Below are 23108 nucleotides of genomic sequence, written 5' to 3' on the forward strand. Positions count from 1 at the left end.
GAACTCACACACTGAGGCTCCATCTTTGTTTCAAAGTGAAAAGCTGAGGATGAGGTATGGGTTGTGTACGTAATATTTACATGTTTGTAAAGGAAACCTGAAATGTGTCTCTGTGATGTACATACATCAGCAAGTTGAAGTTGAATAATAATACAGTGCCTTGCGAAAGTATTCGGCCCCCTTGAACTTTGCGACCTTTTGCCACATTTCAGGCTTCAAACATAAAGATATAAAACTGTATTTTTTTGTGAAGAATCAACAACAAGTGGGACACAATCATGAAGTGGAACGACATTTATTGGATATTTCTAACTTTTTTAACAAATCAAAAACGGAAAAATTGGGCGTGCAAAATTATTCAGCCCCTTTACTTTCAGTGCAGCAAACTCTCTCCAGAAGTTCAGTGAGGATCTCTGAATGATCCAATGTTGACCTAAATGACGAATGATGATAAATACAATCCACCTGTGTGTAATCAAGTCTCCGTATAAATGCACCTGCACTGTGATAGTCTCAGAGGTCCGTTAAAAGCGCAGAGAGCATCATGAAGAACAAGGAACACACCAGGCAGGTCCGAGATACTGTTATGAAGTGTGGTCCTTCTGTAGCTCAGTTTAAATGCGCGGATTTGGGTTTGATACAAAAAATGATTGACTGTAAGTCCCAAAAAGCGTTTAAACATCCCAAAAAGATTTCCCAAGAGCACTGTGCAAGCGATAATATTGAAATGGAAGGAGTATCAGACCACTGCAAATCTACCAAGAACTGGCCGTCCTTCTAAACTTTCAGCTCATACAAGGAGAAGACTGATCAGAGATGCAGCCAAGAGGCCCATGATCACTCTGGATGAACTGCAGAGATCTACAGCTGAGGTGGGAGACTCTGTCCATAGAACAACAATCAGTCGTATATTGCACAAATCAGGCCTTTATGGAAGCGTGGCAAGAAGAAAGCCATTTGTTAAAGATATCCATAAAAAGTGTCGTTTAAAGTTTGCCACAAGCCACCTGGGAGACACACCAAACATGTGGAAGAAGGTGCTCTGGTCAGATGAAACCAAAATTTAACTTTTTGGCAACAATGCAAAACGTTATGTTTGGCGTAAAAGCAACACCCTGAACACACCATCCCCACTGTCAAACATGGTGGTGGCAGCATCATGGTTTGGGCCTGCTTTTCTTCAGCAGGGACAGGGAAGATGGTTAAAATTGATGGGAAGATGGATGGAGCCAAATACAGGACCATTCTGGAAGAAAACCTGATGGAGTCTGCAAAAGACCTGAGACTGGGACGGAGATTTGTCTTCCAACAAGACAATGATCCAAAACATAAAGCAAAATCTACAATTGAATGGTTCAAAAATGAACATATCCAGGTGTTAGAATGGCCAAGTCAAAGTCCAGACCTGAATCCAATCGAGAATCTGTGGAAAGAACTGAAAACTGCTGTTCACAAATGCTCTCCATCCAACGTCACTGAGCTCGAGCTGTTTTGCAACGAGGAATGGGAAAAATTTTCAGTCTTTCAATGTACAAAACTGATAGACATACCCCAAGCGACTTACAGCTGTAATCGCAGCAAAAGGTGGCGCTACAAACTATCAACTTAAGGGGGCTGAATAATTTTGCACGCCCAATTTATCAGTTTTTGATTTGTTAAAAAAAGTTTGAAATATCCAATAAATGTCATTCCACTTCATGATTGTGTCCCACTTGTTGTTGATTCTTCACAAAAAAGACAGTTTTATATCTTTATGCTTGAAGCCTGAAATGTGGCAAAAGGTCGCAAAGTTCAAGGGGGCCGAATACTTTCGTAAGGCACTGTATATGCCATAGGTCTATGTCCATAAGTTGGACAGGCTGAGGGGGCAGTGTTTGGCGACAGCCTGTTTTCTGGACAGGAACGAAGCAGCCAGAGAAATAGAGAGAGCGAGCGAGAGAGATGAGACCCACTGAACACCAGATACACAGAAGGAGGAGAGTAAAACAGGTGTTAAAAGTAAGTGCCAACACACACGCACACTCCAACACATAAATTCACACGGCTTGCTTCGGGACATTGGAAATGTTGGAACTCGATACAAGACATTTGTTACCAATCACTCTTAAAGGGACAATCCTTAGCTGCTATATTGATTTTTGGACTTAAATTAATGATATGTACCTATTGATTCTTGAAGAATATAACTTATGCCTCATGAGTTTAGTTAAACTGTGGCAGTTGCACCCTATCAGAACCCAAAATAAGTTTGTAAACAAAGTAAATGTAAATCACACAGTGTACAGCCTCAAAACATGATTCAAATGTTGATGTCATGGATGGTCAGTACCTGCATCTATAGATATGGCTATAAATTTGAGTGGTTATATTTCTCCCGCACCATCCCTTTAGAGAAACAGTGTCAGGGAGAATGATTTGTATTGTGTCAACTGCTGATTGCCACTTTAAACAGCTCACACACACAATGAATCTCTCTTGTTCCCAGTATGTTCATTAAAAAAACAAACCCCTGTGTGCACAAAGAAAAGCTCTACAAACACAACCAACAAACCTCTAAGAAGAACAATAGAGTCCTCCATTGGTTCTCTGGGCATCCATCGAAGGTTGAAAATCGATCAAACTTGTCAATGTTTACACCGTGTCACTATGTTCACAAACTACTATCTGCACGTACACAACTTCTTATTCTGCAAAGTGGACACCAAGCTGTTAAAAGGAATTGATCAGGTAGGTTTAACGGTAGTACCCCAAACCATTTGGTGAATGTATTTGTCCATGGTTAAAGAGCTACAGTTGAGGTCACAAGTTTACATACACCTTAGCCAAATACATTTAAACTCAGTATTTCACAATTCCTGACATTTAATCCCTGTGAAAAGTCCCTGTCTTAGGTCAGTTAGGATCAACACTTTATTTTAAGAATGTGAAATGTCAGAATAATAGTAGAGAGAATGAATTATTTCGGCATTAATTTCTTTCATCAGATTCCCATTGGGTCAGAAGTTTACATACACTCAATTAGTATTTGGTAGCATTGCATTAAGATTTTTTTTAACTTGGGTCAAAAGTTTTGGGTAGCCTTCCACAAGCCTCCCACAATATGTTGGGTAAATTTTGGCCCATTCCTCCTGACAGAGCTAGTGTAACAGTCAGGTTTGTAGGCCTCCTTGCTCGCACACACCTTTTCAGTTCTGCCCACACATTTTCTATAGGATTGAGGTCAGGGCTTTGGTATGGCCACTCCAATACCTTGGCTTTGTTGTCCTAATGCCATTTTGTCACAACTTTGGAAGTATGCTTGGGGTCATTGTCCATTTGAAAGACCCATTTAGGACCAAGCTTTAACTTCCTGACTGATGTCTTGAGATGTTTGCTTCAAAATATCCACAGAATTTTCCTCCCTCATGACACCATCTATTTTGTGAAGTGCACCAGTCGCCCCTGCAGCAAAGGACCCCCCACAACACAGTTTTACTGTGGATATTGATAATTTTGTACCCGTTTCCTACATCATCTTCACAAGTTCCTTTGCGGTTGTTCTGGGATTGATTTGCTCTTTTCGCAACAAAGTACGTTCATCTCTATGATGGCTGCGTGGTCCCATGGTGTTTATACTTGTGTACTATGGTTTGTACAGACGAATGTGGTACCTTTAGGCGTTTGGAAAATGCTCCCAAGGATGAACCAGACTTGTGGAGGACAACCATTTTTTTCTGAGGTCTTGGCTGATTTCTTTTGATTTTCCCATGTCACTGAGTTTGAAGGTAGGCCTTGAAATACATCCACAGGTACACCTCCAATTGACACAAATTATGTCAATTAGCCTATCAGAAGCTTCTAAAGCCATGACTTCATTTTCTGGAATTTTCCAAGCTGTTTAAAGGCACAGTCAATTTAGTGTAGGTAAACTTCTGACCCACTGGAATTGTGATACAGTGAATCACAAATGAAATAATCTGTCTGTAAACAATTGTTGGAAAAATGACTTGTGTCATGCACAAAGTAGATGTCCTAGCCGAATTGCCGAAATTGAAGTTTGTTAACATGAAATTTGTGGAGTGGTTGAAAACCGAGTTTTAATGACTCCAACCTAAGTGTATGTAAACTTCTGACTTCAACTGTACATGGCTAATACTTCTATGCAAGTTTGATTTAATTGAGCCATAGGACCATTATCCCCATTCTCATTTTAAATATGATAGCCGTATTCTACCCGGGGTCGACTCACCGTCCCAGCCAGATTATCCAAATTGAACAGGAATACCCTCACAACCACACCACTTGCTGAGAGTAAATATAGATACGTTGGTTGGGTTACAGTTACCCCTCTCAACACAACCACGCACACAGACACACAGAAACACACACATAAATGTGCACAGTGCTCTGACAGGCATACAGTACTCAACCAATATTACTGACTGACTGAGGTGGTTCTACCCTAAATGTCAGAGGTAACTAGTTTTTGTGTGGGGTTTTGGTCATGAGCCAACATAAAATATTTTCACAACAGTCTATGAATGAAGTGAAATTGGTTAAGGGTTAAGGTTGTTAAAACTGGGGGAAAAAACTTGCCAATTAAACAGAAAGAACTTGAAGCTTAAGTTTAGGCATTAATTCCCAATAGTTAAGGTAAGGCTAAGGTTCAAAACAGAAACAATTTTAACGAGTGCCCAGCACTGCGATTGGACCTGCGATCTTCAGAGGTGAAGCGAGCAGTTTAAGCCCTTCCTATCCCCATCCACAACTCCCTAGCAAACCGCGAGCCAACTAGATGGAATTACAGTGCCAGAAAGAATTCATACCACTTGACTTATTCCATATTTCTATTCTACAATACCCCATAATGACAAAGTGTTTTGAGAAATGTTAGCAAATGTATTGAAAATGAAATACCGAAATATATCATTTACTTAAGTATTTTGTCTCCCAGTGTCTGTTGGAAAGCAGACTGAACCAGGTTTTCCTCTAGGACTTTGCCTGTGCTTAGCTCCATTCTGTTTCTTTTTGATCCTGAGAAACTCCCCAATCCTTAACGATTACAAGCATACCCATAACATGATGCAGCCACCACTATGCTTGAAAATATGAAGAGTTTGCCCCAAACATAACATTTTGTATTCAGCACAAAAAGTGAATTGCTTTGCCACATTTTTTGAAGTATTACTTTAGTGTAAGGAGAGACGCTGGAGACGAGAAGCAGGTACAGGGAGTGAACCTTTAATAACCAATGGACAGAAACAGAATACGGACAGCATCTGGACAGGGGAAACGTAAACGACAATAATGCTGACACGGGGAACCAACGGCGGAACAGACAGATATAGATGGGGCAATCAACCAGGTGAAGGAGTCCAGGTGAGTCCAATGAGTGCTGATGCACGTAATAATGGTGACAGGTGTGCGTAATGATGGTGACAGGTGTGCGTAATGATGGTGACAGGTGTGCGTAATGATGGTGACAGGTGTGCGTAATGATGGTGACAGGTGTGCGTAATGAAGGGCCAGAGAGGGAGCGCCAGAGAGGGAGCAGGGGTGACATTTTAGTGCCTTATTGCAAACAAGAGGCATGTTTTGGAATAGTTGTGTTCTGTACAGACTTTCTTCATTTCACTCTGTCAATAAAGTTAGTATTGTGGAGTAACTACAATTTTGTCTCCTATCACAGCCATTAATTGACCTCTGTAACGGTTTCCTTCCTCTCCAGCAAGTACAGTAAGTTAGGAAGGATGCCTATATCTTTGTAGTGACTGTGTGTATTGATAGACCATCCAAAGTGTAATTAATAACTTCACCATGCTCAAAGGGATATTCAAGATCTGTATTTTTTTTTAACCCATCTACCAATAGGTGCCCTTCTTCACGAGGCATTGGAAAACCTCCCTGGTCTTTGTGGTTGAATCTGTTTGAAATTGACTGTTTGACTGAGGGACCTTACTTATAATGTGTGGGGTACAGAGATAAGGTAATCATTCAAAAATCATGTTAAACACTAGTCTATGCAACTTATGTGACTTGTTAAGCACATGTTTTACTCCTGAACTTATTTAAGCTTGCCATAACAAACGTGTTGAATACTTAGAGAAGACATGTCAACTTTTTAAAAATAATTATTTTTAAAAAATGTCAGGGTTGATTTGTCCCGTATTTCAGTCAGACATTCCGACCTGTCTCCTACAGTCACGTTGCATTATTAAAATATCATAAGGATGTGGTACTGGTGAGGTTAAACACTTCTCCAATTGTTGCTCCTTCTCACCCCCCCCCCCCCTTTTAAGATTTAGATGCACTATTGTAAAGTGACTGTTCCACTGGATCTCATAAGGTGAATGCACCAATTTGTAAGTCACTCTGGATAAGAGCGTCTGCTAAATGACTTAAATGTAAATGTAAATGTAAATGTTGCTGAGATCTGATATGTGCAGCGCAAAAAGAGAAGTAGACCAATGTCATAGACCAATCGTCAAGCAATCACATTTCTCCCCTTCAAATGAGTGGTTGGGTATTTCAGCCACACACCTGCTGCTGATAGGTGTATAAAACCAAGCTCACATCCATGCCATCTCTATAGACAAACATAGGCAAACACCTCTCCAAAAAGTCAGTTAGTAAAATGTCTACCCTGCTAGAGCTGCCCTGGGTCAACTGTATGTGCTGTTATTGTGAAGTGGAAACGTCTAGGAGAAGCAATAGTTCAGCCGCGAAGTGGTAGGCCACACAAGCTCACAGAATGGGACCGCTAGGTGCTGAAGCGTGTAAAAATCGTCTGTCCTAGGTTTCAATACTCCCTACAGAGTTCCAAACTGCCTATGGAAGCAATGTCAGCACAATAACTGTTCATCGGGAGCTCTATGAATTGGGATTCCATGGCCGAGCAGCCACACACAAGCCTAAGATCGCCATTCGCAATACTAAGCGTCGCCTGGAGTGGTGTAAAGCTGAGTGGTGTAAAGCTTACCACCATTGGACTGAGGAGCAGTGGAAACATGTTCTCTGGAGTGATGAATCACGCTTCACCATCTGGCCGGCCAACGGACTAATCTGGGTTTGGCAGATGCCAGGGAACGCTGCCTGCCAGAAATGCATAGTGCCAACTGTAAAGTTTGGTGGAGGAGGAAAAATTGTCATAGTTCGGGCTAGACCACTTAGTTCCAGTGAAGGGAAATCTTAACACTACAGCATACAATGACATTGTACACAATTCTGTGCATACTACTTTGTGGGGGAAGGCCCTTTCCTGTTTCAGCAAGACAATGTCCCCATACACGAAGTGAGGTCCATACAGAAATGGTTTGTCGAGCTCAGTGTGGAGGAACTCGACTGTCCTGCACAGAGCCCTGACTTCAACCCCATCGAAAACCTTTGTGATGAATTGGAACGCCGACTGCGAGCCAGGCCTAATCGCCCAACATCAGCGCCCGACCTCACTAATGCTAGTGGCTGAACGGAAACAAGTGCCCGCAGCAATGTTCCAACATCTAGTGGGAAGCCTTCCCAGAAGAGTGGAGGCTGTTGTAGCAGCAAAGGGGGGACCAACTCCATATTAATGCCCATGATTTTGGAATGAGATGTTCGACAAGCAGTTGTCCACATACTTTTGGTCATGTAGTGTATTTTCTGTTACTTTTTCTGCTTCGTCACCTGAGACGTAAATATTTCCTTGGCCAAATATTCCCAGATTTGCATAAAAACAGCCATACATGTGGTCTCTCATTTCTGCATTAACAAATTTGGCGTGAGGCAACAGAGTAGGCTACGAACGCTTCAATTAGCTCGTTTGGTGCAGTGAGAGTAGGGATGTAGCGCTGCCGGAGCTCACTGGAGCATTGTTCTGCCACGTCACAGAATGGTGCTCGTTTAGTGAAGTTAGAGCAAAGCTGAATCCATGTCTTGGAAGATCATACAATGATTAATTTGTATTCTACATAACAAAATCAAATATAATAGCATAGTATAACTGTCACACCAAAAAACACCACCGCAGTCGTTTCCTCTGAGATTTTAGGATGATTAGCTGAATAGTCCCCCCAAAATGATATTGAGGCCAAAACTCAACAGCACACACCTCTAGGCAGAATTAGTTTGGATTTAAACAAAATACAGGAAGGCTGTATAGTATGACGACACCATCTGCTCTAATTTTCTCATAGAAAAGTAATTGAAGATCTAAATGCATATTCCCATGAAACTGATTGAGATGAAATGATTGACATGCAGATTGAATGTTTCATTGGTAAAAAAAAGGTGATGAATGCTGCCAACATTTTGCATTAATTAGGCTACACTGTCCCACGAATGTCCCGCAAAACCATCCTGTTGTGCCGCATTTGTGTATTTTCAAATGTGGTCACTATACCCTTAACTAGTAGCGTATTAGAAGTTTATTACCCTAGCATTCTCACAATGTTGTGGTGCTAGTTGAAATATATCCCTCATACCATTACATCCCTCCATCTCTCACCCTTTGAAAGTTATCCCCTGCTTGTCTGCATCTTTGGGCCCTGCTTCTCCTTAACCCTGATACAAACTGTAAACACACCTCAGTGCTGCTCTTTAAAGGGTTCAGACTGAGGTCTCTGAAATTGTAGTGTGTGTGTGTGTGTGTGTACACTCTAGCGCAAATAAATGTAGCTTGAGATTTCCAGGAAGTACCTACAGAACTTGCAAATACATTTAAAGTGTAGAAAAGACAAAACAACCACTTTGGTAGAATTACCGTTAGATTTCTTAAAACGCTACTAAACAGGAGATCAAAGAAAACTTGCTTGCAACCAAAATCCCACAAGCACAAACTAGCAGGTCAGTTGGCAAAATAATACAACATATGCCATAAAAATAAAACCCTAGATTGAATTTGATATTTGTTTGAATTATAACTTTGAATTGACTTTATTTAGGGGGCACTTGTGAGCAAGCCATGGAGTAGGTGTAACGGTTTTCTAGGTGTGGTGAAGGAGACGGACCAAAATGCAGCGTGTAGATTGCGATCCATGTTTAATGAACAAACGTAACACGGATCTAAATACAAAACCTACAAAACAATAAACGTAATGAAAACCGAAACAGCCTCATACTGGTGCACATACACACAGAACAAGGACCAAAGACACTAAGGACAATCACCCACGACAAACTCAAAGAATATGGCTGCCTAAATATGGTTCCCAATCAGAGACAACGATAAACACCTGCCTCTGATTGAGAACCACTCCAGACAGCCATAGACTTTGCTAGATCACCCCACTAGCTACAATCCCAATATATACACACCAAAACCCCAAGACAAAACACACCACAATACAAAAACCCCATGCCACACCCTGGCCTGACCCAATACATAAGAAATTATCACCAGACCATGTTTTTCTCCATTAGGAGGGGGACAAAGGTTGTAGACCATTGCTGAATCTTTTAACCATTCCACGTGGTTAAACTCTTAGACTATCAATACCGACAGAATAAGAACAAGTGATATTAATACTAGTCTGCAGCTAGGAATTCGGTATCATTGAACGCAAAGAATGACAACCGCCGAAACATCCATTCTATAATGAAACGAATTAATGTCACTCTGAACTACTCCATTTAACCGCAACAGAGAGACGGACAATTCTACAAAAGAAACAAACTTTTCACCAGCAATCAAGACGACACACTGAGCGTAAATATATATTTTGATTGCAATTGTTCCCGAATGAGTGAGCGTCCATGTGTAAAGGATTAGCATTTCAATTGTTATAATTATTAACTCTGTAGTGACGTTTTAGTTGACCCCCAATTCCCCTTTAGTCTAACAAGCCGCCATGCCGGTTTAGCCCACTAGAGCTCATTCTCCTATCATTTCTTGTAACCATATTTACTGTTTGTTTATGCATTTCTGTGAATTACTTAGTAATAAATAAATGATTTAAGACAATTGATGTATGGATGACTCATAGTGAAGACTGGGTTTGTGCAGATAACCAACAATTTACGACGTTTGGAATGAGACTAACGTGAGGTGAAGTAAATAATTCATTAAAGTCTGTCAGATTTTTTTTTTACTTTACGGAAAAAGCATAATCTGAGAACGGCGCTCAGAGCCCAATCCAGCCAGAGAAATATCCGCTATTTTGGAGTCAACAGAAGTTAGAAATAACAATATAAATATTAACTTACATTTGATGATCTTCATCAGAAGGCACTCCCAGGAATCCCAGTTCAACAATAAATTACTGATTTGTTCAGTCCATCATTTATGTCCAAATAGCCACTTGTTGTTAGCGTGTTCAGCCCAGTAATCCATCTTCATGAGGCGCGAGCACTTAGTCCAGACAAAAACTTGAAACGTTCCATTACAGGTCGTAGAAACAAGTCAAACGATGTATGGAATCAATCTTTAGGATGTTTAACATAAACCATCAATAATGTTCCAACCGGAGAATTCCTATGTCTGAAGAAAAGCACTGGAACGAGAGCTAACTCTGTCAGGAGCGAGCATCACGAGCCTGAGACACTCTGCCAGACCACTGTCTCAAAACAGGTCTCATGAGCTCCTCCTTTATAGCAGAAGCCTGAAACAAGTTTCTAAAGACATCTAGTGGAAGCCGTAGGAAGTGCAACTTAACTCCATAGACACTGTGTATTCGGTAGGCCAAGCTTTGAAAAACTACAAACCTCAGATTTCCCACTTCCTGGTTGAATTTTTCTCAGGTTTTCGCCTGCCATATGAGTTCTGTTATACTCACATACATCATTCAAACAGTTTTAGAAACTTCAGAGTGTTTTCTATCCAATACTAATAATAATATGTATATATTAGCACATGCGACAGAGTAGGAGGCAGTTCACTCTGGGCAAGCTATTCATCCAAAAGTGAAAATGCTGCCCCCTATCCCAAAATAGTTAAGAAAACTGTCTCCAACATGGAACAAGGCTTGTCAACATCAGACAACACAACAAACCATGTGGCTAGCCTTAAGGAACAATGCATATATTTACAAGGTTATATGCAAAGATCCAATATCAGGGTATCGGAGGACCCGGGCTCAAGTTCTACTTCATCTGTCTCAACGTTATTGATGGAAGCCCTCAAATTGGATAAAGACGTCCTTGTAGATCGCTCACATCAGGGCTCTCAAGTAAGAAAGCCTGGCGGAAAGCCTGGCGGAAAACCTTGCGTCATTGTGGCTCAACTACACCAGTATCAGGAGTGTACTGATGCTCTTCGGCGTGGCAGAGAATTTGACCCACTTCGATGCAACAGAGCACCCATCTCCATCTTCCCAGACTATGCCCCCAGACTATGCCACCCAGCATAACCGTGCCTCTTTCGATGATGTCAAGAGTCTGCCGCGTAGACGGACCGACGTTCGGTATGATATGGAGCCGGGCAGGAAAAGCCACATAACATACAACGGCTCTGAGAAAGAGTTCCAAGACCCCCATAAAGCGATGGCCTTCATGAAGGTGAACGTTCTACAGAGGTCAGATGAAGCAAATGGCTGAATGTTTACCTATTTGGCAATTAGGGTAATGGACGAATGGGGCTACCAATGCCGACTCAGTCTCTCTTTTGTAGATACTGTATCAGATATCAGAATCTGGTATCAGATTGTTATTATTAGGTAACGTTAAGTGCCTAAGTTCTGGTGAGTCAATTCTCCCTTTGTGTCAACGTGTTCTTTTATTACCACGAAGCTGCTCATTTCTATTTATCGATGGTACCCATATCCAGTGTAGATAAAGCACACAGCCTAGTTTTGGATTGTAGATAAGTATTTCTTATTTATTTATTATGCACAACTTGTTTTTAAAATCCTTCACTATCTCATCTCAGCAGGGCTCTCTACTCGATAGGTTTATTGTTCCCCACTACAAGAACATTATGTAAGGATATCTTTGCGTGGCGATTAGCAGTTACCTTATTCTATTAAATGACCAGGGTGGGTTTTCTTTTTCATACCAGACTTCAGAGTATTGTATATCTATGTTTTTTATTTTTCTTCAACTTTTTTGTTGTTGTTGTTGTTGTTGTTGCTGCTATGTTTGGACAAGTGTTTAATGGATCAGTTGTTATTGTAATCTGGTCTCTATCCTTTTCCCACCTGACTTTACATGGCTAGGCCTAATATCACGAGAGGGACGGCTGGTTGCTCTGTCACTTTTGCTAGCTGGAATGTTAAGTCACCCAGTGAAACGAAAAAGGGCTCTCTCATTTAAAATCACCTTAAAGTGGATATCCGCCATTCTTCAGGAGACATCTACGTACTTTCGACCACTCTCGTTTCAAAGGAGGGTGGATCGGTCAATCATACCATTCCAACGTTCATTCTAAAACTAAAGGAGGTGCCATTTGAATTAGTAAAAACATACCGTTCGCAATGTCAACTGTAGAGGCAGACTCAACCGGCTGTTTGATTTTTATAGTGGGAAGACTGTTGTTTTCTTGTCTAACATCTACGCACCAAATTGGATAACAGTTCATTCTTCACAAATGTATTTTCTCGATGACCTAATATGGACACACACCACCCAATACTAGGTGGTGATATGAATTGGGTAATGTCGCCCAATCTGGATCGTAGCGCTCCTAAAGTATCATCTTCATCCAAGACAGTATCCCACAACTCAGCTATTTCTTAAGACATATGGCATATCTGATGCGTGGGTGTTTCTGCAATGCCACAGCTAGGGAGTATTATGCTTTTCTCACCAGTTCATAAGACCTTCTCACGTATAGACTACTTTGTCCAAGCCATAGTCATTTCGGATCATTCTCCGCTTACTATGAAACTACTTCTACCAAATACACAGCCTAATTATCGCCCTTGTTATCAGAAGAGACCTTTGTCGCTTTTATATCATCTCAAATGGAGCAATTTCAAAACTCTGGAATGTCTCCTAAAATAGTATGGGAATCAACAAAGGCTTATCTCAGGGACCAATTTATTTCGAACAGTGCAGGATTAAAGAAGTGCAATATGCAACGCTTAGGGGAATTTACAAATCAAATCTTGGATTTGTATATGGCATATTCTGCAGATCTGCAGATTTCCTAAAACAACGTTTGCCACTTCGGAGAGTTTGATCGTCTTTCAACTCGACAAGCTGAAAATCGAATGAGCAAATCCCGATGCAAAAACGACGAACACGGAGAGAAACCGGAGAAAATGCCAGCACACCAGCTGCGTCAGAGAACCGCAAATCAAACCATTCCTGAGATGACTGACGAGCTGGGTAACAAATGTATTGATCATTTAGGGGTCAATTCATGCTTTCATAACTTTTACTCAAAATTATACACTTCGGAATCCGCTGGTAATACCACCTTAAATCAACACCTTTTGAGTTCTTAGGCATTCCTACAGTGGAGCCTGAGAGTGCTGTTGAATAAGAAGAACAGTGCTCTGCAGGAGAGATTGCGTTGACAATTAAATATATGCCTTGTGGTAAATCACCTCAACCTGCCGGATTTCCGAGCAAATTCTTGAAAAACATTCTCAGATCAACTCTCCTCTCTTGCTTTCCGTATTTGAGGAATCAGTCTCCTCAAACTCTTTACCCTCAACAATGAGACGAGAATATATTTAACTTATTTGGAAAAAGGAAAACAAACCTCGAGTGTGGTACATATAGGCCGATTTCTTTACTGAATTTTAATGTAAAGGTAGTTTCTAAGATGACTGCTTGCCATTTTGAGTCAGTCCTTCCAATATCACCACAGATCAAACTGGTTTCATTAAAAAAAACGTTATTCTTTTTCAACATCAGACGTCTTTATAATTAATATACTTTATAACCCTCAGTAAACCAACCCATTTGATTATTACTCATTGTATATCATGCCTGCTTAAAGTCTGGTTTTGGGGTGGGGCTCTGTTAGAGAATTGGGGAGGGGGGTTGGGATGGGTTTGATTTGGTAGGGGATCAGTGTGTGTTCTGCCCTCTACCTGTTCTGTCATCTGTATAATCATAACAATGGCAAATAAAAACGATTTTACTTTATTTAGTTACAAATATCGACAGTCCTGGGATATTTTACACCCAATCTTGATAAGAAATGGCCATACCAGAAACGTATTTTAAAGACCGTTGTAGCCTATTGAGTGAATAACATAAATTGGAAACAAATAAAATAATATGAGTAGGCTACACCAACATTAGTTTTCCATTCATTTTCACAAAAAAGGAAATACTTTATTTCAGTTGTACGGGAATGATTTTCAAAGAGATATATCGCCCTCAGGATCAAATTGAGGGCAAAATTGTCTTGACAAATGTTGGTTGCAATGAGGACTAAAAGATAACCCTGACATCTGTATTAGGAGAGGTAAATCGGTGGCCAATGCTGGTTGTAATTGAGATCAGCTGTGCTGGTGATGTTAGTGTGTACTGACCGTTTAAACGAGGAATCAGCTGGTGGCCATCAATGGTTGCAATAGGTGTGAGGGAAAAATGATGTATTCACCTTATTTGTTGGCTATGTAACAATTACTTAACGAACAGTAAGCTATATTTCTGTCCTGCTAATGCTGTGTTTTATGGTTTGTATAGACTCTCAGCCTAACAGTCAGTCAAGACTGGTGGGCTGACGGTCTCATTATTGCAATAATTAATTGATATTAAATAAAGATGATTGTTTGAAGAAATTACCGAGACCAAGTCTCTCTCAGTACTGAATTTCCATGACATAGGCCCTAGAGTTTTCTAAACAAAACATAACCACATTAAAAAAATACTATAGTATTCACTGTAGTGTTTTTGCAGACTGTAGTATTTAATGTAGTATACTGTAGTATTTACAGTTAACTATAGTAGAAATACTGTAGTAAAAAAACTGTAGAATATACTATAGTAATTCATGTAATGTTTTTACAGATTGTGGTATTTACTGTAGTGTTTTTGCAGACTGTAGTATTTACTGTAGTGTTTTTGCATATTTACTGTCGTGTCTGTGTTTTATTATCATCACTGACATAGAATTGGAAGCTTTCTCCTTTAGAGCAAATGTTTCATAACCTGTAGGTAGGACAGGGGTCTAAATGGATAGCTCAGCGCTTCTGCTCTTTTCTAGAACCTGTCGGTAACACCATTTGGTCTATACTTGGCATGTAGGTTTCCCAATTATTGATGGCACAAATTGCGATATGGGGGAGGCAATGGGCAGGGTATATGCAAATTGAATCAAATCAAAGTTTATTTGTCAGGTGCACCGAATACAACAGGTGAAATGCTTACAGTGAAATGCTTATTTACAGGCTCTAACCAATAGTGCAAAAAAGGTATTAGGTGAACAATAGTTAGGTAAAGAAATAAAAACAACCGTAAAATTACAGTAGCGAGGCTATATACAGTAGTGAGAATATAAAGGTAGTGAGGCTACATACAGACATCGGTTAGTCGGGCTGATTGAGGTAGTATGTACATGTAGATATGGTTAAAGTGACTATGCATATATGATAAACAGAGAGTAGCAGCAGCGTACAAGAGGGGGTAGGGGAGGGGCACACAGTGCAAATAGTCTGGGTAGCCATTTGATTACCTGTTCAGGAATCTTTTGGCTTGGGGGTAAAAACTGTTGAGATGCCTTTTTGTCCTAGACTTGGCACTCCGGTACCGCTTGCCATGTGGTAGTAGAGAGAGAACAGTCCATTACTGGGGTGGCTGGGGTCTTTGACAATTTTTAGGTCTATGGCCAACTGTATTATTTTGCTATACTGTAGTTAAAAAAGTAGTATTTTTGCAGACTGCAGTATCTTTGCGGAAATTACTGTAGTATTTACTGTAGCATTCTACAGTATACCACCAACATTCTATAGTAACTTCTACACATGATCAAGAGATAATACAGTGTGTAGTATAGTATTATACAGTTTACTATAGAATTCCATAGTAAGAACTGTAGGATTCTATAGTAAACTGTAGAATGTGTTCATGTGGGCACTTATCATTTCTCTTACAGGTTGGGGTAAAAAACTATGACGGGGACCTTTATTAGGACTAGAAGCACACGTGCATGCGCACATCATCATCATCTTCATCATCATCATCATCACCATGACTTCAGAAGGCTGCTGAAAGGAAAGACTGGGGTCTGTCTGTAAGTTAGGAGTGTGTGTTTGCTCCCACTATCAGCAGCTGTTCTTTGTGTACAGATGTTTCACGGTTGTTGAGGAACACAGGCCAGTTTGCCATAGCACAGCAGTCGTTGGCAACCAATCAAACGAATACAGAACTCTGTGGTTCCCGGAGAATACTCAGCCCATGACATCGTCCCAAATGACACCCTATTCCCCATAGGGCTCTGGTCAAAAGTACTGCACTACAGTATAGGGTATAAATTGCCATTTGGTACACAGCCTCTGTTTGAGGACCCGTCGTTATCTAGATGGTATCAGTAGTTTTTGTAAACTGGAAGCGATAAAAGTGTTTGCAGCAGTTACGGGAGGGGGGCAGCCTATTCCCAGGGGAACTAAGGACCATAGGTTAACGACCGACACTAGCATTCAACTATTTGTGCATCATTTTAGGTGCCCCCAGTTGCAAGGTGCTGCATATTCCTAACACTTCAGTAATGCATGTCAAGAACTCAAAACCAGAGAGAGCTCACTAGTGACCATTTGAAAATTAAGAAAGAACAGTAGTAAGCACCAGACCTGTTATGATTCTCGTTACGTAGCCAATAAGCAAACTTTTCAAATGGTTAAAATGACATGTTCTACATGTTCTGTCACCTGCCTGAAGCGTATCCATACCCGCATCTAACTTTCTAAAAGTCCAGAAACAAAGTGAGGCTTAATTTCATCCCATAGTCTACATGTACTAGTGTGAGAGGAGAGAGATTCCTGTGTGGGATCCCTCTCCTCTCTCCTTCCAAAGACAGGTGGCCAACAGAGACTCATAACTTGGAGGAGAAAAGGAGGAGAATAGAAGAAAAGGCAGAGGAGAGAATTGAGGACTCCCTATGGGAGTGAGTCCTGTTAAACCACTACCAGACAGGCACAGAGAGAGACATTCTCGATCACTCAGATTGACCCCACCATTGTGTGAGGGAACAGCTTCTACAAACTGGCCAAGAGCTGTTCACTTTAACCCACTTCCAATGGACAGAGTCCATTTGAGCAGCAGCCAGTGCATCGCACCACTGCGGGTCCAGCTCTCTCGGTTACTCCATATGCTGAACTCAGAGACTGGGAGCATAGTTTAACAAACAATGTGGTTACAAAATATGGCCAATTGGACATTTCTGAAATATGGTCCCTGAGATTGCACCATTCAGGAGACACGGCATTTTACATGGTTATTATACCAAAACAATTGCGGTTCCCCTCTTTTCACACATGATTTATTTTGTTTCAATTGGTTTTACATATTTTTTGTCCTAGAGTAGCAGTGGTTATTAAACATATATTTAATGCATGTCTTCCCGGGCTGTATGCGGGGGGTCAACATGTAGCCCATCATGTCCCTCTGTCCGTCCGTCTGTGTGTCTGTCTGTCCCTGTCACAGCCCAGTCCACCTTCACTACTGATCCGATGCGGTTTGACTGGCTAGAAAAGAAAAAGGCTGCTGTTTGCTCAACCACCCACCTTTTCCAATGTGTGCAAATGCAGGGCTCTGCAACTGTTGTCTGACATAACATTTGATAACAAGCGTCAACGCCATGTACTAATGCAATATTGAATGAAACAAGAAAGGACATTGATTCACGTGTTGCAGATTTCAAACAAAAAGAGAGCAAGAGATCTGATTGAGAAACATTGGTATTGTGTTATACTGTGTATGAGATGACTGTGAGAGCTGAATGTCAGTAACAGTGAGATACAATATGAGTGTCATATGTTTTATCACATCACTCTCTCTCTCTCTCTCTCTCTCTCTCTCTCTCTCTCTACAGTGGTAAAAATGACATGAGACAAACACGAGTGTGTGAGGCGAGTAGTAGCAGCCTACCTGATGATGTCACAGCAGACAGCCAACCCAGGGAGGGGAAGAGGAGGAGAAAATATGGAGATGCCATGACGGGGGGGCTTCACTTTGGTGGAGAGAGGGGGGAGGGGGGGGAGAGAAGGATAATCGTCATCGATGACATCTCCTTGTAAAATATTAAGCCAAACTCTACCCAGTGCTCTCTCTCACTTTCCCTCCCCATCTCTCTCTCCCCCTTCTATGCCCTGTTAGCACAAACTGTGACTGCCATGTATTTTCAGCTGGCCAATGTGAAACCCAGACAACACATAATTAACCTGCATAAGATATGTCAGACCATGTGTTTGTGTAGTGTGTGTGTCCTTAATATCAGAGGTATAACTTGCGTGCATATGGAATGGTTCTCTCTCAGGCTATATGCATTGATTGTACAGACGCAAGATCTTCATTTGAGACAGTCTGCTACAGCAGGAAAATAATCCTGTAGCAACAGGAAATGTGAATTATGTGGATTATAATTAATGGAAATGTATGGGGTTGATACATTTTCCGTTAGGGAAAATTACATCTGACATTTTAAAGTGGAAATTACAAACATTAGAAGCCTTTTTAAACCGTGAATATACGACAAGTTGGCATTTCCTGCAGTTGAGGAAAATTCTCAGCCACAAAAGAGTGATCATATTTAGAGCCTTCTGAACAGAACCACTATTGTTTTCATTACGTTTCACTGTTCCGACCAGCATAATAAAGTTCTGAACCGCTTAGAACCAAAACAAAAGTACCAGTTTACATCGTTGACTTTCTGTTCCTTTTTTGAGCTGTGAAATCGACATTGTTTTTACATTTAGATCATTAAATTACTCAACCAATCAGTGGGGATAGAGCAGCTTGCTACGCTTGTTTACAAGTGTACTATAGGGCACAAGCTGCGACTGAAACGTTGCGGGTGGGGAGAGAAAGAGAGTGGTGGACATGGAGGAGGGTTGGCTTGAAGTGCTGGGCATCATGATATGGCGCGCATTATAATGCATTTAGGATATTAGGAGTAGGCCTATCATTACTTCACTGAATTACATAGCTAATTATAACTAGCAGCTAAGATACCTACTGAGGAGCTGTTAATATGGAGGAACTTTGAACATGAGTTGCCTCAACGCCCTGGACAAGAGCAAGCTAACAAGCTTGTGTGTGGGGCAGCGGTACCAGAATTCAAAACAAGTCTAACCTTTTGGTAGATAATAAATACATCTGGCCCCTCTTTGGACACTGTGTTAACAAACCTCCAAACGAGCTTCAATGCCATACAACACTCCTTCCGTGGCCTCCAACTGCTTTTAAAATGCTAGTAAAACAAAATGTATGCTCTTCAACCGATCGTGTCCGCACATGCCCGCCCGACAAGCATCACTATGGACGGTTCTGACTTAGAATATGTGGACAACTACAAATACCTAGGTTTCTGGCTAGACTGTAAACTCTCCTTTCAGACTCACTCCAATCCAAAGTTAAATCGAAAATTGGCTTCCTATTTCGCAACAGAGCCTCCTTCACTAATGCTGCCAAACAAACCCTCGTAAAACTGACTAGATCCATAACTTCGGCAATGTCATTTGCAAAATAGCCTCCAACACTCTACTCAGCAAATGGGATGCAGTCTATCACAGTGCCATCCGTTTTGTCACCAAAGCCCCATATACTACCCACCACTGCGACCTGTATGCTCTCGTTGGCTGGTCCTCGCTACATATTCGTCGCCAAACCCACTGGCTCGGGATCATCTATAAGTCTTTCCTAGATAAAGCTCCGCCATATCTCAGCTCACTGGTCACCATTGCAACACCCACCTGTAGCACGCGCTCCAGCAGGTATATTTCAATGGTCATCCCCAAAGCAAACACCTCCTTTGGTCTCCTTTCCTTCCAGTTCTCTGCTTCCAATGACTGAAACGAATTGCAAAAAATCACTGAAGTTGGAGACTTATAGCTCCCTCACTAACTTTAAGCGTCAGCTGTCAGAGCAGCTTACAGATCGCTGCAGCTGTACACAGCACATCTGTAAATAGCCCATCCAACCAACAACCTACCTACCTCATCCCCATATTTGTTTTTCTGCTCTTTTGCACACCAGTATTTCTACTTGCACATCCTCGTCTGCACATATATCACTCCAGTGTCAATTGCTAAATTGCTTCGCCACTATTGGTCTATTCATTGCCTTACCTCCTTACTTTATTTGCACACACAGTATACAGATTTTTCTATTGTGTTATTGACTGTACTATTGTTTATCCCATGTGTAACACAGTGTTGTTTTTGTCACACTGCTTTGCTTTATCTTGACCCGGTCGCAGTTATAAATGTGAACTTGTTCTCAACTGGCCTACCTGTTAAACATGATAACTATAGCATCCTTAACTAGCCTAGGAAACATGCTGGCAGGCACTTTCTATTCTGGTTAGAGACAGTTTGCGCTGTTCTGTGAAGGGATTTGTATACAGCGTTGTATGAGATCTTCAGTTTCTTGGCAATTTCTCAGAACAAGAATAGACTGACGAGTTTCAGGTCTTTGTTTCTGGACATTTTGAGCCTGTAATGGAACCCACAAATGCAGATGCTCCAGATACTCAACTAGTCTAAAGAAGGCCAGTTTTATTTCTTCTTTAATCATGACAACAGTTTTCAGCTGTGCTAACAATTGCAAAAGGGTTTTCTAATGATCAATTAACCTTTTCAAATTAAAAACTTGGATTAGCTAACACAACGTGCCATTGGAACACAGGCGTGATGGTTGCTGATAATGAGCCTCTGTACGCCTATGTAGATATTCCAATAAAAACGAATTAATCGTTTCCAGCTACAATAGTAATTTACAACATTAACAATGGTCTACACTGCATTTCTGATCAATTTAATGTTATTTTAATGGACAAAAAAGTGACCCCAAACTTTAGTGTATATATATTTAGAAATATAATATAATATATATAAAAAGTGTACTGTTAGATAGAGGCGTGTGACCAGAAAGCAGGCTACAGTTTGTTTTCCTCCTGTATTGAACACAGATCATCCAGTCTTCAATTTTATCGGTTATTTACGTTTAAAAAATACCTAAAGTTGTATTACAAAAGTAGTTTGAAATGTTTTGCAAAGTTTACAGGTAATTTTTTTAATATTTTGTAGTCACGTTGCGCAAGTTGGAACCGGTGTTTTTCTGGATCAAACGCGTATATATATACATATATATCGATATATATCGACGGAATTAATCAAACAAAAGGACCATTTGTGATGTTTATGTAAATGTTTATGGGACATATTGGAGTGCCAACAAAAGAAGCTCGTCAAAGGCATGAATTATATTTTTATTTCTGTGTTTTGTGTCGCGCCTGCAGGGTTGAAATATGGTTTCTCTCGGTTTACGGAGGTGCTATCCTCAGATAATAGCATCGTTTGCGTTCGTCGAAAAGCCTTTTTGAAATCTGACATGTTGGCTGGATTCACAATAAGTGTAGCTTTAATTTGCTATCTTGCATGTGTGATTTAAAGTTTGATTTTTATAGTAATTTATTTGAATTTGGCGCTCTGCATTTTCCCTGGCTTATGGCCGCACATGTACTACTCCAAGTGGAAGTTGCAGCAAAGATGCACAGGACTCCGTGACCCTGACCCTATTGCACATTTTGCAGGCCTAAGCATGGCTCTCCAAATGCTGTTGAGGAGTAGCAGTGTATAGTATTTTAAGAGAGGGGGAAAAAAAGTTTGTCTGTAGGGGGGAATCGAACTCACACATTTTGCCAAATCTAAAAGATTACAAGCCTAGCACACTGGCAGTGTAACGGCTCTCGTTGGTAGAAGGAAGAGTGGACCAAAGCACAGCATGGAACGTGTTCATGATACTTTTATTTAAAAATAATAATAACAAAAGTGAAAACGAAAGCGCACAGTTCTGTCAGGTACGGACACTAAACAGAAAACAAGATCCCACAACACCCAAAAGGAAAATGACAACTTATATGTGATCCCCAATCAGAGACAACGATAGACAGCTGCCTCTGATTGGGAACCACACACGGCCAAAAACAAAGAAATAGAAAACAGACTTTCCCACCCCCGAGTCACACCCTGACCTAACCAAACAGAGAATTAAAAGGATCTCTAAGGTCAGGGCGTGACAGGCAACTTCCATCCCCTACAAGCATTGTTAAATAAGGGGGGGGGGTTAATTATTGACTTTGCGCGAAAGAATCACACTTTAGCTGCATTGTTATAATGATCGTCACATATGCGTTATTCGACTCTGCGAGGAGCAGCAATGGATCGTTTCTTTTTCTCATGAAGCTCCCGACGAACAGTTACTGTGCTGACGTTGCTTCCTGAGGCAGTTTGGAACTCAGTAGTGAGTGTTGCAACCGAGTAGAGAAGTTTTTTACACACTACGTGCTTCAGCACTCGGCATTCTCGGTCTGTGAGCTTGTGTGGCCTACCACTTCACGGCTGAACCGTTGTTGCTCCTAGAAGTTTCCACTTCACAATAACAGCACTTACAGTTGACAGGGGCCGCTCTAGCAGGGCAGAGATTTGACGGAGCCATGTTGAAAGTCACTGAGCTCTTCAGTACGGGCCATTCTACTGCCAATGTTTGGCTATGGAGATTGCATGGCGGTGTGCTGTCAGCAACGGGTGTGGCTAAAATAGCCCTTCAAATGAGTGGATTTGGCTGTCTACATACTTTTGGCCATGTAGTGCATCTCCTTCTTCGCATTCGCCTTTAGGCTGACACTAGCAGAGGTAGTCTTTGCATTCATGTAAGTAATATATTTTTGAAATTCATATTTGGCCTTAGTCAACCATTTAGACTGGCGCTTCTTTCTTCTCATTAGCTAGTTCCAGGCCAAATATTCCTTACCGAGCAGTCTATCGGTATAGCATGTTTCACTAAGGATGCTGGCTGTATGAGTTGAGGATGAGGGCTGCAGTAGAAAGATGAGGAAGTTCAATGGCAATTGACTTTAAATTACTTATTGGTAGGAGGTGAGGGATTGGCACAATTGCAGATCTTTACAGAAACCCTAACATCAAGCTAACTTTCACTTTGTTTAACGAAGCTTGCCTACCATGGACTTAAAAGTCTACAATGAATCTGGGACAGTAGATGAAGTGTAGGTATCTTCTTCAGAGACCAGACCTCATTGTGTT

The 23108-nt window shown here is 41.0% G+C and overlaps 1 protein-coding gene across 2 annotated transcripts in view; it reads right to left on the reverse strand.

Moving 5' to 3' along the window:
- Nucleotides 1-23108, reverse strand: part of ghra (growth hormone receptor a) — an 83527-nt gene that overhangs the window by 46568 nt on the left and 13851 nt on the right. The window contains exon 2 of one of the 2 annotated variants that reach the window (XM_052461815.1): nucleotides 17935-18016. The exons of the other annotated variant lie outside the window; for it this stretch is intronic. Within the exon in view, the coding sequence (XP_052317775.1) occupies nucleotides 17935-18001 (67 nt within the window). The 5' untranslated portion in view covers nucleotides 18002-18016. The remainder of the gene's footprint in view (nucleotides 1-17934; nucleotides 18017-23108) is intronic. 2 annotated transcript variants of the gene reach the window in all.

Source organism: Oncorhynchus keta, chromosome 14, assembly GCF_023373465.1.
Source record: "Oncorhynchus keta strain PuntledgeMale-10-30-2019 chromosome 14, Oket_V2, whole genome shotgun sequence".
Taxonomy (NCBI): Eukaryota; Metazoa; Chordata; class Actinopteri; order Salmoniformes; family Salmonidae; genus Oncorhynchus; species Oncorhynchus keta.